The following is a 14,353-nucleotide window of genomic DNA, read 5'->3' as shown; positions in this document are numbered from 1 at the left end:
AGTGACACTTGGAATAATACAGAATCCTACTATGTATAAGAAACATGTACAACAACCAATTGATAACTTTTCCCATCTCATACATAATTACATTCACATACAAAATTATAAATCGTATATAAAATTAAAAATCTTATACAAAATTAACCCTACATTTACATCATCGCTTCCTTTTGTTATTCTTGTGTAGCATGGCAGCTTTTGTCATATTCTCTCTTAGTTGATTTTGATTGTGGAATACGAGATCGTTTAATATTCGCATACGATCCCATTCTCGAACAACATATATTCAAATTGTCAGTACGTTAAGTATTATAAACCACAACATTCAATCTACGACTTTTAACAATGTAATGGCAAACTAATTTTTAATTCTACTTACAAAATCACCAGTAGCCCCGCTAGAACCGATCGATTCCATCTACATCATCACATAGATGCCACAATCATATCCATTCAATTGTTCGGTCATCTTATGCTCCACGAATTTGAATCTTTGCAAGGGGACTTTTCCTAGAGAGCTACATGCTTCTACCCAAATGTGTTTCTCATTATAACTATCTAATATTTTAATCTGTATTAAAAAATATGAAATTATGATCTAAACAAATTATACATTATAATTTACATAATTTCCTTTCATACATACTAATCTCTTAGCATCATTCACTCTCTGTTTAGATGCTTTAGATTTAAACATACTATCATATACAGTTCCAACACGTTCTTTCATATCCAACACCAACAGATACCAATGTGAATTATTCTAGTTTATTGTAATCATGATCTGCAACAAATTTCACACACAATTTGACAAAATTCAACATTATATATCCAAAAACATCATTTATGCCTATTTGTATGGTGTCTTACCTTCTCACAGTTGGTGAATTTCATATAGTTAGGCAACATGACACCCCAAAAGCTCGCAATACCCTCAACATTACCGTTGTTGTCTAACGCCTGTTGCTGCAATTATGCGACAATCATTATTAAATGTCGATACTTTTTATGTTAAATGTCGATACTTTCGATAGGATATTTACCTATTTCTTTTAAAGTGTCGACACTTGTTTATGCGTACTTATTAAAGTACCGACACTTTCAACATAACCGGTAGCGCTTTATCGGTTTTGTCATTTCGATACCGGTTTTGTCATATTTTTACCTATTATATTGTTATGGATCGATACGTTTTCATAAAGTATCGACACTTTTTAGGCACAATAATTTCTTCTCTTTTAAATTACGAAAGTGTCGATACTTATATTAATTTATCGACACTTTCAATATATCCGATATCTTTTTACCGGTTTTATCATTTCGAGACATGTTTTGTCATATTATTACTTGTTATATTGCTATGGATCGATATATTTGTATAAAGTATCGACACTTTTTAGGCGCTATTACTTCTTCTCTTTTAAATTACGAAAGTGTCGATACTTATATTAATGTATCGACATTTTCAATATATCTGGTAGCTTTTTACTGGTTTTATCATTTCGAGACCTGTTTTGTAATATTATTACATGTTATATTGCTATGGATCAATACATTTGTATAAAATATCGACACTTTTTAGACGCTATAACTTCTTCTCTTTTAAATTACAAAAGTGTCTATACTTATATTAATTTATCGACACTTTCAATATATCCGGTAGCGGTTTACCGGTTTTATTATAATGACACTGATTTTATCATATTTTTACCTGTTATATTGCTATAGATCGATACATTTTTCATTTGTATCGACACAAACCGACAAGCTAAGTTTGCCGGTTGCCAAAATTTTTAATATTTTTTTCATGATTTCCACCTACAACATTGTTATTACTCGATATTTCAAGTAGCGCTAAACCGAATTTGTTAAATATATTATAATGTATCCGGTAACGTCGTATATTAGCCGTATATTAGCCCGCTTTTCCTGAGACAATCCCCAAAATGTTGAGCAAAGTATATTTCTCTTTTATCCTGATTTTTATAAAAATAGTCAATTTTCTGAAACGTCCTTATACTATACGTTTCTTTAATTTAATCCTTTTATTATAATTTGGTCATTTTCTAGTCCATTACTTTTCTAAATGTGTATTATCAATCCCGAGGTTAATTTTTTTTCTATTAATTCCTTCAAATATTATAATTTAACTTATTTTAAAAGCATATGATAACACAATATATACATATGGACATTTTTGTTGGAGAAGTTATTTTACACATTTAAAAAGTAAAAAACATATTAATAATTATCTGCAAAGTTACAGTTTTATAAAACAAAAATTAGTAAAATTCCAAATATATCCAAAACAAAAAAATCAATACAAGTCATTCTTATATTAATCCAGCTCATATTCAATATCTATTCAGACATGACCGCTCAGGTTAAAACGGCATCACCAAAGTATAACCATAGTCCGAGTAATACAAGTTAAAACAAGTTCTTTTCAATGTTCTGTTAAATGTATATTCTATCAGCAAAGGAAAGCAAGAATCTGGCTCACTGTCTACGCAGCCAAAGGGCTGCAAATAGAAACAAATGTACCCCATGTAGCATCACACATCTTTATTAGGTTACATTAGGGAAGACCTGCATTTTATAAATTATGAATCAAAACCGTCTATGAATGGCCTTCATCACAGCAAATCAAGGTATGCATTCTTATGCAGTTTTGGGCTCGGGAGGGACCTGGCCGCAGTCTCCTGATCGCACTACCTCCGGTCCTTGTTGAACAGGAATGCAGGGTCTCCAGATTGTTTCCGTTCCTACATCCATGAGTGCAATGCCCTTTGCTTGTAGCTCAGCTCTCATCTGATCACTTTTCAAAAAGTATTTGTTTCTCCTCACTTCAGCTCTTTCATTAATTACACGAATCACGTCATCTTCCACCAACCCGGCTCTCGTTAATGCTTTCTCCTCTAATTGCATCAAAACCTGTTTTGGAAGAAAACCCGTCTTTAGTGTTTAACTTTTACAGAATACGTGAATCAGTAACATCATGCAACAAAGCCAAGCCTGTCTCACCTCGTTATAAGAGCAAGGTGGCTGCAATCCAAGGACATCCAAAACTTTTGTAGCTTCTTTCTTGACCTCTACAAGGGATTGAATTACCAATAACCTTTGCTGCTTTTGCTGCTTCTTCTGTAAAATTACAAGAGAATATAAGGTATTTGCCTAGGCATAAACTTAGGCATGTACAAACATTTTATACATGTGTAAGAGAGAGTAATTAGCATGCAGGAAGATACACAAATACCTTTAACATGGTCAACAAATTGTTTACCAACTTCAATGCTTCTAGAAAGGCTCCAGTCAATATAAGTGAAGTGCTCAAGTCATCTGACATTTTTGTCTGGAACTCATTTCGGAGCTTGCTAATGCACTCCTTGGCATCCGGAGTAGTCCGAGCCGGTTTGCCATCATTGGGGATTTCTTCTTGTAGTTGTGATAGAGAATCTTGACAATCTTGCAAAGTCTGCACAACAAAGAGGGTAAAGATAATAATCGCAAGGACTTTAATCTTAAACTAACAGGTACATTGGCCTATGTCAATGAATTAAAAGAACTTCGTCTCTCAGGTCAACTCAGAAAAATAGTTATGTACCTACACCAAAGTCGGTCAGTCAAATGAGTAATTTTTAACCTGAAGGAGAGGAGAGGTGGGGGGAATATCAAAGAAGTCTTAAGTGGTAAAACGAAAGAGAGGAGAGGTCTGAAACTCCAATAAACTGAAAGAGGCACACTCATGTATCCATGAAAACTCGCATGTATACAAGCCCTAGACAAGTCAGACAAACAAATATATGCCTAAAAGGCCAAACCACTCTCTGCTGAGTCATCTGAACTCTGACCAGCATATGCCTATAGCAATGAAAAATAGCTAAGTGCAATACCTGGTATATGTAAAAAATAGCTTCTGATGCACCTTCCAACTGAACAACGGAGTAATTGAGAGGAGAACGATAGTGAGCATTAATCAAGAAGTATCGCACAGCCAGTGGATGATATCTTTCGGTAATCTAAAAGAAAACACAAATTAACACACAAAAGAAGCTCGGGTGAGAATACTTCTTCTGTGATTATCACTAGGGGGCAATCAAACACATAATCAGCCCAAACTTTACCTGGCGAATTGTGAAAAAGTTCCCTAATGATTTAGACATCTTCTCATTGTTATTAGTAACATGCCCATTGTGCATCCAATAACTTACATCACTCTCTTCGCATGCAGCGCCACTCTGAGCAATTTCATTTTCATGGTGAGGGAAAATCAAATCAAGCCCACCACCATGAATGTCAAATTTGAAGCTTAAATAATGTGCACTCATTGCGCTGCATTCTATGTGCCACCCAGGTCGTCCAGGTCCCCATGGGCTGTCCCAATATGGTTCACCAGGCTTCGAGGCCTGAAACAATTATTGAACATAAAATTTTGGAAATGTAGCAATATTAGAAATGACAGGTGACTGATGCAAATAGAAAGGATGAAGAAGTTTTGATGCTATATGTTCTGCAAATTTAGGTTCAACAAACTACAATTGCTTTTTGGTAATTAGGGTTTGTCATCCTTGGAAACTGTTACCTAGACATGAGATGAATGTCACATAAGGGGATGCATCCGGATGTGTTCGACAAAAGTGTTGAACGGGAGTACTTTAGAGAAAATGAAATGTTCAAGAAGCTTGTACTTTATATCCAGTTGCCTATTTAAAGTCTCCATTCATAGGGTTGAAAGTGATACCTTTATTTTCAGTCAACAATAAGACATTAGGAAGCATGGGTAATATCAGGGGCAATTTTTTTATAGACTGACCAGATTCAGCACAGTGCTGGCAACTTTGGGAGGGCAATTTCTACAATTAAGATGAGAAGTCACGAGGATGAATGCAATACAAATACCTACACCTTACATAAATTTAATAATAACTGAACCAAATTGAAGGGAGCTCAAGTAGTTCAATTTTTATTTCAAAACAAGCTCAAGCACATAAATTAAAGCTCCTCCATGATCAAGCAAACCTCAAGCCTTGAGATTTTAAAAGGAAATAATCTCGAGCTTATAGGATAGGCTCAGCTTGATTACATCTGTATACTTACTAGTAAGTTAAGTAGGTTTCAAACCTTCCATAATGCAAAGTCAGAAGGATTGCGCTTCCTTGAGTCAACAGCAACACGTTCACCTGCTCTATTGTTTTCCAGCTTCTGTCCAGATAACTTGCCATAATTTGGGAACTTATCAACAGCAAAAAACACATCCCCATCAACCACATATCCGAAGTCTTTGTTTATAATCTGCAAGATGAAAATATAGGGAAAGTTATTGGAGAAATTACAAAACAGCATAGGAAACATTGCCTTCACAGATAGCAATAGAAAAAAAGAAAAAGGATCTTAGAAATATTTGGCCAATACACAACAGAAAAATGTTAAAAGGAATGAAACATTGAGAAAAAAGCGCCTGTATTATTGCAATATATTTTAAAAGACAAGTTGGGAGTTGGTTCTAACTCTGACAATAATTATAATAGAGCATTTCTACATGGAACATATGTAATGAACTTCATGTCCAGCAGTTCAACAACTCTTAACAATTAAGATGGCAACTTCAGCTCAGCATGAATCAGCACAAAAAGTTGAAAACTGCTCTTAACAATCAAAAGGAAAACATCTGCAATCCCTTCAAAGAATAAAGCATTGGTCCTTGCATACAATTCCTTTGCGACACCATTGATAATCATTGCACTGATGGCTGATGCAGAGAAATTACAATTTACAAGCACACAGTAAATGATAATGGCATGTCTAACAATAGCCTTCTATCATAATTATACGGGTAAACAATCTGACTAACTACCAATTATAATCATTTAAATGAATTACACTTTGCAAATACATACATATACATATCATGCATGCATACATAAAAACATAAAGTGTTATCAAGGGTTTCTACGAATACAAACCTATTTATACAAGGAAAATACCCCAGAAGTAAGTAATAACAATAGAGATGCAACAGTGCACTTGACAATGGATATGTGCACTACATTTTCAGCGTGGAGAAATAGATGTGATGTGGCTAAAGGGAGAGAAGAATCACGGCATCTATATGTCTAGGAAATACAACTGGCGTATTCAGAGGAAGAAAACCTGGGTTATCATTTCTTTGATTTGCTCAATGTGACCAGAAACGCGTGGCTCATGTGTTGGAGAAAGACACTGCAGGTCACTCATATCTACATTATATTCTTTGCAGAATCGGCCGCTCAAACTTATTGGATCTTCCCCAGTCTCGTTCGCCCGGCGAATTATCTGCAAAAGTCCAATCAGTGGCACTCATGGCATGAGGAAGAAAGAATAGTAGTTGAGATATGTTAGGTGGACTAATAGTCAGAAAGCAAAGGTGGGAAAAATTGGCAACGATTCCCCCATAGCATCTATACTAAGCGGGAAAAGTAAGTTCAATACAGATTAATATATCAAATAGAAGTGCATGAGCTCTTGTAGCTGGGGGACCAACTGTTGACATATTTTACAACCAAATTGTTCAATAGATTTAAAGGAGAAAACAACTGAGTTGAGGTTTCAAATCTCCCATATTAGCCAATGAATCATATAAAGTTAAATGCATTGGATTAAAAGGTTAAGTATCATATCAATATCAGAAGACAAATATTGCATTGCTCTCAACTAAAACACCAAGATGGAACCCAAAGAGACGATCATATTGAAATTCAAACCTTATCATCAACATCAGTAAAATTCCTGACATAAGTAACATCATAACCCAAGTGTTGAAGGTACCTGTATAATTCCAATCCAGAATTTAGTCAGCAAGCAATTTATTCTTCTAAGGAAAAAGGGGGGAAACATAGGGGATTTCTCCAAAACAATTTATACACCTGTAAAGTACATCAAAGGAAACAGCGGCACGAGCATGTCCGAGGTGACTGAAATCATAGGCAGTGACACCACAGACATACATGCAAACCTTTCCAGGGATTTTGGGCTTGAAAACCTCTTTTTGCTGAGTCATGGTATTGTAAACAACGAATTGTGCTTCTTGGGTGTCCTTCTTTGCCGATGTTTTAGAGGGTTTATTCTGGTTTGTTTCTTGCTTTGAAGGATCCATGCCTTGATTAAAGGAAAAGAATATAAACTAATCTTAACAGAATTATTAATAGCGTTACAGAAAATGCCCCGAAATCAAGTAGAAATCATTTTTCAAGTTAAGTTTAGGGTTTCCAGAATTCACCTGAATATGCAGAGATCCCCTTTTCGCTACTGGCTTTCACTGTTTGTTTTTGCGCCGCTGTTCTTTCGTTGTTATGACCGTGCTCTCTCTCTCTCTCTCTCTCTTTTGGGCCTCTATATTTATTTTGGTTTGTTTTGAGATGCTGGGCCGGGCCTTTTCTGTACGATTTTTAGAGGTGTGCAAAATTTTGATTAATTGAATTAATATTTTTTTTAAAAATTATGTTATTATAAAAAAGTTATAAATTTGATTATAACATAGATTTATATATAATTTTAAGATTCTTATTTTTAAAATAGAATTGACGATAAATTTATTGTTATAATCCAATTTTAGAGGAAGTTGAGATTTAAGACTATATTCGTAAATTTTGAAATATTTTTTTATGAAATAGACAAAATATTTTGATGGTGAACAAAAGTGATCAACGATAGTGGTGAACGTTGATAGTTGGTTGATAGAATATTTTAATCAGATTTAAAGATTATATTGATAATTTATTTAAACTTTAAGGGTCAAATTAATAATTTATCCAAAAATAGAAGTTATATTAATATTTTGTTAAAATTTAAGGCTTAAATATACTAAGATTGTCCAATGTATGCTCGTTGTTCCACTTTAATGCCTAACAATTTATTTCGTAACTCAAATTGCTCAGACCGTGACGGACTATTAAGTTTGACCGTTAACTAATTAAAAATGTCACCTGACATATTTTTTTAGGGTAAATTAAACAAATAATCACCAAACTTTTAAGACGCTTGCATTTTGGTCATCCCATTAACCTCCTCCTCGATCTTCTTCTTCTTCATCAATCTGATATTTTGTTTATGGGGCATGCAACCATCGGTTTTCGTTCGTAAGATAATCAATCCATGGCGACTTCGGCAATAAATTTTACTTCCAATTATGTCAAAAAGAGACTATCTTTCTGGGTGGATGACACAAATGTCTGAAGCACTGGGAACAACGAAGCTTAGTTTCTACGTTTTTCATCTTCTAAGGGTGCATTTGGTTCACGGAATATAAGATTACCAGTGGGAATAGGATTACCGGAATGTAACATTACCTAACACATTACTGAGAATGTTACATTACCGTGTTTGGTTTGTTTGGCAGTAATGTAAGATTACAGTGTTTGGTTGAAGGAATAAAAGATTACTGGAATGTATATTTTACCAAATTGACCTTGTTCTGTATTTTTTAACAAGTGAAATTCTAATTATTTAAATAAAAATTATTTATATAAAAATTCATCGATAATATATTTAAATAAAAATTCATTGATAATATATTATTTTATTATGTATTATTTTTATTTTAATTAATATTAAATTTTACATAATTTATTTAAAAAATATATTAAAATTTTACTTCAACATAATTTATATAAAAATATATCAGGTTCAATATTATGAATTTTTAACTTTCACTATGTTATTTAATTTTATAAAAAGTAATTAACATATTTGAAAACTAGCACATTACTTGCAAGTCATATACTACATAATAACAAAAAGAAGTATAACATTAACCATCAAAAGTTTGTACAATGTTCAGACTTACAAAAGATAATAACCATGACATTCTAAACTTAATCATATATGTTGGCTATATATTATATACACAAAAAATTCTTCAAGTCAAAAGATTGACATATACCTAGCTAAGCTACACAAAAACGTTGGTACCATATTCTAAAGTCATAATAAAAAAGAGATCGATATAGTTGTAGAAGGAACACAATCAAAATGATGGTCTAAATTGACAGTATATAAGACTGCAGAAGAAAGGGATTGACAACAAATTTGAATATTGAATAATAAACGACAATAGTAGTTTACAAAAATTCCTAAAATCTCATCATAGTGACTAAGCTTCACTCACATGCAAACAAGAACAGAACTGTTGAAGATTCTCACAATCAAAGTAACACAACTCACAATCCTATTCCTAGCTTAGCTTTACTCATTATCTAAGGCTTCCTCAGCAGCAACTGTCATCAACTCATTAAACTTCTCTGACTTCCTCAACAGTATTTCAATCTACAATATTTTTTTGATAACATGAAACTATATGCTATTGGAAATCCAACAAAAACCAATGGCTAAATTCAGTCAGTTGGCCACCATATTATTTTTACAATCCATGAGAACCATGATCATCAATACCAATTTCGTCAAAAAGTATATTACTTTTCTCCACCAATCAAAACCATTGTCTTCCCTGTATCCACACAACAAAGAGTAATAGATTTGCTTATGGCTTGAGTGCCATGGCCAGACCAACCTTAGCACTCTTTTCAATTGCTCTGGCATCCATCTCCCCGAATATAGTGAAGAGGGATTTTGGACGCCACTCATGCTGAATCAGTGCACGTGCTTTCCCATAGTTGTTCAGGCGAGCCTTTACTGTGGTTAATGGGTCAAGAGCATGTTGTGTACCATTCGTGAGAGTGTTCTCGTTAATTGAGAAACTATGGGTTCTCTCTGCCCCAACTGTAGTGTTAGTCAATGGGCTAACAATGTGGCAGTGGGAAGCAGTAAGAATGTCACCTTTATCATTCCAGTAGTTATCAACAAACCCCCCAAATCAAAACCACAAACACAACAAGCAGAATGAAAGATTACGTGCAAAAGTAAAGAAATACTATTCAATACAAGTTTCATGTTATGAAAATATATGGACATAAAATGTTAATCCCAACTCTTCATAAAGAAATATTTGCAATGTTATGGAAGCAATGAGATCAGAATGGTTGATATTTAACCCAGCATTCAATTTGGTAAAGTTTTCACTGGTGGTGTCAAATGAGAGATCAGTCCCAAAAGAAACACAATTGTTTCCAATCACACCAGAAAAGTTAACAAGAGGGCTTGCAGTCAATCCAATGTTGGTGCTTATGCCAGCATATTCATGCTAATATTGTAGCTCGACCTTGACAAATTGCAATAAGAAAAGTTCAATGAACCTGAGAATTAATGTTATTGTTAAATGATTAAAAATGGACGAAAGTAGTACAGCTGAATTTTACTATATATTAATCCCTAACCTACCAATTAATAGAATTTATGTCCCAGTCCGCCTGATTCATCTCTCATATCAACTACACAATAACCAGAGACCTCATTATATATCTAATTGGTTATAATGCATATATATCACGATACAAAGTTTGAGTTATAAAAATGAGATGAAAGCTAAAATGTATATTTTGTTACAAGTAAGACTCACTTTTCTCTATGGCTAGCCCATGGTTCTTCAATATCTCAGCAATGGTAACAACAATAGCAATAGCTGTCAGGCAGCATAGAAAGCTAGTTAAAAGAAAAACAAGAGAAAGAAACAATTATGTTTTCCTCAACATTCAAAACCAAGAGCCGCATTGCAACACAATCATAAATCACGTTCCATAAATATACACATAGCATGTTTGTATGTCAAGGTAATGTGTTGTATTTCAGCTCGAGTGGTTAAAAACCAATCGTTCACTTTGTTCCTTTGATTACATTGAAGTAGTCATGAAAGGTAACAAGAATAAAACAGTTTAAGTGCTCCATGATATTTTAGCCAAAAAGGTTGAAGCTATCAATTTAGATGACAATCCCATCTCTCAAAAGCTAAACATATAACATTTAATAAGAAATACAAAGAGCAACAAAGCAAACTGCCACTTCAATACTGAAAAGAACATCCGAATAAAAAAAGTTCCAATAATGAGTAAACCAAGCAAGTGAAAGTGGAAAGAAGAGCGAAGAAAGAATACCCATTCCAAGCGCTGAGAGTTCCACCTCATTGTATTGTTGCATGTACCTCTGCCAAAAGGGAGCAAAAATAAATGTATAAAAAACTAACCAAAAAAACTAATTTAATTCATTTTTTGTTCATATAATTCCCATTTGTCTTGAATATTTTCACATCATGATCAACAACAACAACAGAAATACGAACGGAAAAAACAAATGAAAACCCAAAGACATAACTCAAAGTCTCATATTATTCATTAATCGCCGAGAGTTAGAAAATTAGAAAGAAAAAACAAAGTTAAGGAACCTTGGCAAGATTATCGTAGAAGAAGAGGGGTTTCTGGGTATGGGAGACTTGGATACGGTTCTTCTTGTTGTTGGAGGCTGATGAATCCACTGCCTCTGTTGTTCCCACCATTCTCGTTGTTTACAGAGACAGAAAACAAAAACTGGAGGCTAGAGCGGTGGAGCTTGAGGAAGGAACGAGTGGCTTTGGAAAGGGATTTCAATTTTGGTAATTCCAATTTTGAGAACACAAACCCATAACCAAGTCGAAGAAGAAGATTTCAGCAGAACGAAGTGGGGGAGAAGGCTATTTTAGACAACGAAGACGGGAATAATGAAATACCTAAGGGAGACAGGGGATAGATATTCCCGGGAAAAAGAGACAAAAAATTACTGTTGGTATTAGTTTTTTACTGGTATTCGGTAATGAGGCTCATCCAAACGTGGGCATATTTCTCCGAGAGAAAAATATTCCTCCCAGGAATGAATTTTACCCTGAACCAAACGGGGCCTAATTGTTTTATGAATGAATCATCCGCCCATTGGCGACATCGATTATGGAATATATTTACATTGTCATGTCCATTTTTTCTCTGAGCATAGCTTTTCGTAGAATTTTCTCTATAAGCATTACTAGGTTGATTAAAGTTTTTAAATTATTTTATATTATTAATAAACATGATGACAATTAAAACATAAAAAATCCAACAATGAACGGTGATCAAAGGTCAGGAAATCAGGGCCACTATAGGACTTGAGACTGTCCGATTGCGATGATCAATCCATTTGAGATAACCATAAGTCGGCTCCGGAGGAGCATTTCCGTCAATCTCTACACTTACAACGAAACTTTGTGTTTGATATTTCGTTGTGAATGTCAGTGTGCTCGGTTCAACAATGACTCAACCATGTGGAGTTTCCCACCACAGCTCGGAAAACTGATTGATCATCTCCCACATTAGTAACCACCCTGGAAAAGTTCTTTACTCTTGAAGAGTTGGGTTCTTCTTTAAACATCGCAACAAACGACTGGTAGTTCAGGTCAGTCCTGTTTCGGGTGCAGTTCCATTGATTTCGTCTAAGAACTATTCTCATCTCCGTGTCGTTATAGCCAAGGCCGCACAAGAAATCGATGTAATCTTGTGTATCCATGTCGTAAATGAGTCTGGGATCCACTGCTTTGTTGGGGTTGATATGACCGGCACCGTAATCCAGAGGTGTTGCAGCAGCAGCAGCAGCAGGGGGAGGAGAAAAAGGATGAGGAGGAGGAGGAGGAGGAGGAGGAGGAGGAGGAGGAGGAGGATGAGGAGGAGGAGGAGGAGGAGGGGGTGACCAAAATGCAAGCGCCCTAAAAGTTTGGGGATTTCGGGTGGCTTTTTAAATGGATTAACGGACAAACTTAACTGTCCGGTCACGGTCTAACCCAATTTGAATTATAGAATGAAACGTTAGGCACCAAATTAGAATGAAACGTTAGGCACCAAATTAGAACAAAACAAACGTTAAACATTTAACTGAAAAAACGGACATACGTTGGGCACCTTTATATATTTAATCAAAAATTTAAATATCAAGTTAAACATTAATCACTTTTATTAGTGTGTCACGTGGGTTTTAAAAGACATGTATCGACGCTACGTGTAGTTAGACGATGAAGGTAGCGTTCGCCCGAGTTGGGGTGAGTCAATTTACAAGAGGCGACTGGAGGTAGGGCTGTAAATGAGACGAGACAGATCGCGAGCTACTCGAGATTGACTCAATCAAGGCTCGATAAATATTTGGATCGAATGGACTCGACTCGAGCTCGAGCTCAACTCGAGTTCTTAAAGAGCAGAAACGAGCTACTCGATATTCAACTCGAAAAGCTCGTGAGCAGCTCGAAAATATAATATATTAAGATTTTATTTAAAAAAAATAAATTATTAATAATATTAATATTTATGTATTGATTTTTTTAAAAAATACAATAAGATTTCATGTATTTAAGGTCTTGTTTGAGGCTTAAATCGAGTTAAGTCTAAGAATTTTTTTTTTATTTCGAGCCTTTTCGAGCTGCTCACGAGCTTCAGTTCAGGATTTCGAGTTTAGCTTGAAAATTTTAAGCTCACGAGTTTTCAAGTCGAGTCGAGCTCAGCAATACTCGAGCTCGACTCGGCTCGTTTACACCCTTAATTGGAGGCGCGCCTACGAGCTTTAGGAAGAAAATAGGGTGAAAATCATATTAAATAGGAAGAAGAAAAGATAAACAATGAAGAATAGGAAAAGTAGAATAATAGAGAGCATCAGAAAATTCTCATTTACCACCGCAGGCGTGGCCCACTTGATAAAGTAAGGGCTCTTGGGATTATGAGTTTGTCTCATGTCTTAGGTTCGAACCGCACTGGCTGGGAATCCTGGAAAAAAGCGGGGGGACAGAGTGGTGGGTTCTTTGAGCCCCTCCAGAGGTTGCCTTATAGGGTCGGGTTCTTTAGTCTGACCTTGGGAGGTCCTACGTTATCAAAAAAAAAAGAAAAAAAAGAAAAGAAAATTCTCATTTATTACACTTTTATCATTTCAACCCTAATCCTAACCCTAACACATATAAAATTACTTATAAATCGTCCCAAATCTATAGCCCACTCTAATATTTATTTATTATAACAAGCTCGTCGCTTCTTTCGTTGTTTACCTGATTTTATTTAAAAGTTTATTGTTTTTATATAAAATGTGTAAATTAATTAATTTAACAATATATATAATTAATTAATTTTAAAATAATAAAATTTTAAATTTAGTAATATTTATTTAATAAATTTTATAAATATAAAAGTTAATTTTATAATAATTTAGAGTTATATGAATAATTTAAATTGATAATAAATGTAATTTATATCATTTATAAATAAATAAAATAATTGTTTTAAATATTAAAACAATCGTTATTCTATCTCAGAAATTTAAGTTTGTGTAGTTATGTTTTTCCTAAAAGGTATTTGTGTGTTATCAAAGTATTAGCTTAATTTATATCATATAGTACAAACCGTACGCCTCGCATATGAAAGAATCGCACCTACGCCTTGCACCT

At 34.4% G+C, this 14,353-nt stretch overlaps 2 protein-coding genes across 2 annotated transcripts; both read right to left on the bottom strand.

Annotated features, from left to right (window-relative positions):
• Positions 1–2,427: 2,427 nt before the first annotated feature.
• Positions 2,428–7,340, bottom strand: LOC120145569 (cysteine--tRNA ligase 2, cytoplasmic-like). The gene is made up of 10 exons (XM_039159395.1): positions 7,259–7,340; positions 6,906–7,162; positions 6,744–6,807; positions 6,154–6,315; positions 5,125–5,295; positions 4,128–4,409; positions 3,897–4,022; positions 3,260–3,478; positions 3,028–3,144; positions 2,428–2,937 (listed from the first exon to the last, which is right to left on the bottom strand). The coding sequence occupies exons 2-10, from the start codon at positions 7,133–7,135 to the stop codon at positions 2,665–2,667; spliced, it is 1,644 nt and encodes a 547-aa protein (XP_039015326.1). The 5' UTR covers positions 7,136–7,162; positions 7,259–7,340; the 3' UTR covers positions 2,428–2,664.
• A 1,882-nt stretch (positions 7,341–9,222) lies between these two features.
• LOC120145038 (uncharacterized protein At2g34160-like) lies at positions 9,223–11,423 on the bottom strand. The gene is made up of 6 exons (XM_039158950.1): positions 11,312–11,423; positions 11,025–11,073; positions 10,493–10,555; positions 10,340–10,364; positions 9,548–9,572; positions 9,223–9,303 (listed from the first exon to the last, which is right to left on the bottom strand). The coding sequence occupies exons 1-6, from the start codon at positions 11,420–11,422 to the stop codon at positions 9,223–9,225; spliced, it is 354 nt and encodes a 117-aa protein (XP_039014881.1). The 5' UTR covers position 11,423.
• Positions 11,424–14,353: the final 2,930 nt, after the last annotated feature.

This window comes from Hibiscus syriacus, unplaced genomic scaffold (assembly GCF_006381635.1).
Source record: "Hibiscus syriacus cultivar Baekdansim isolate YM2019G1 unplaced genomic scaffold, ASM638163v2 tig00110893_pilon, whole genome shotgun sequence".
Lineage (NCBI taxonomy): Eukaryota > Viridiplantae > Streptophyta > Magnoliopsida > Malvales > Malvaceae > Hibiscus > Hibiscus syriacus.
This window is presented reverse-complemented; position numbering and strand designations above follow the sequence as displayed.

What these genes read in the sequence shown, in the direction of transcription:
- LOC120145569 (XM_039159395.1), bottom strand. Translation starts at nt 7,135, where the DNA reads ATGGATCCTTCAAAGCAAGAAACAAACCAGAATAAACCCTCTAAAACA. An exon ending in TCCTTTGATGTACTTTACAG is followed by an intron (nt 6,808 to 6,905) that starts GTGTATAAATTG and finishes GGAATTATACAG; the next exon opens with GTACCTTCAACACTTGGGTT. An exon ending in ACTTTTTCACAATTCGCCAG is followed by an intron (nt 4,023 to 4,127) that starts GTAAAGTTTGGG and finishes GTTTTCTTTTAG; the next exon opens with ATTACCGAAAGATATCATCC.
- LOC120145038 (XM_039158950.1), bottom strand. Translation starts at nt 11,422, where the DNA reads ATGGTGGGAACAACAGAGGCAGTGGATTCATCAGCCTCCAACAACAAG. An exon ending in TCTACGATAATCTTGCCAAG is followed by an intron (nt 11,074 to 11,311) that starts GTTCCTTAACTT and finishes CCCTTTTGGCAG; the next exon opens with AGGTACATGCAACAATACAA. An exon ending in CAATTGAAAAGAGTGCTAAG is followed by an intron (nt 9,304 to 9,547) that starts GTTGGTCTGGCC and finishes AAAATATTGTAG; the next exon opens with ATTGAAATACTGTTGAGGAA.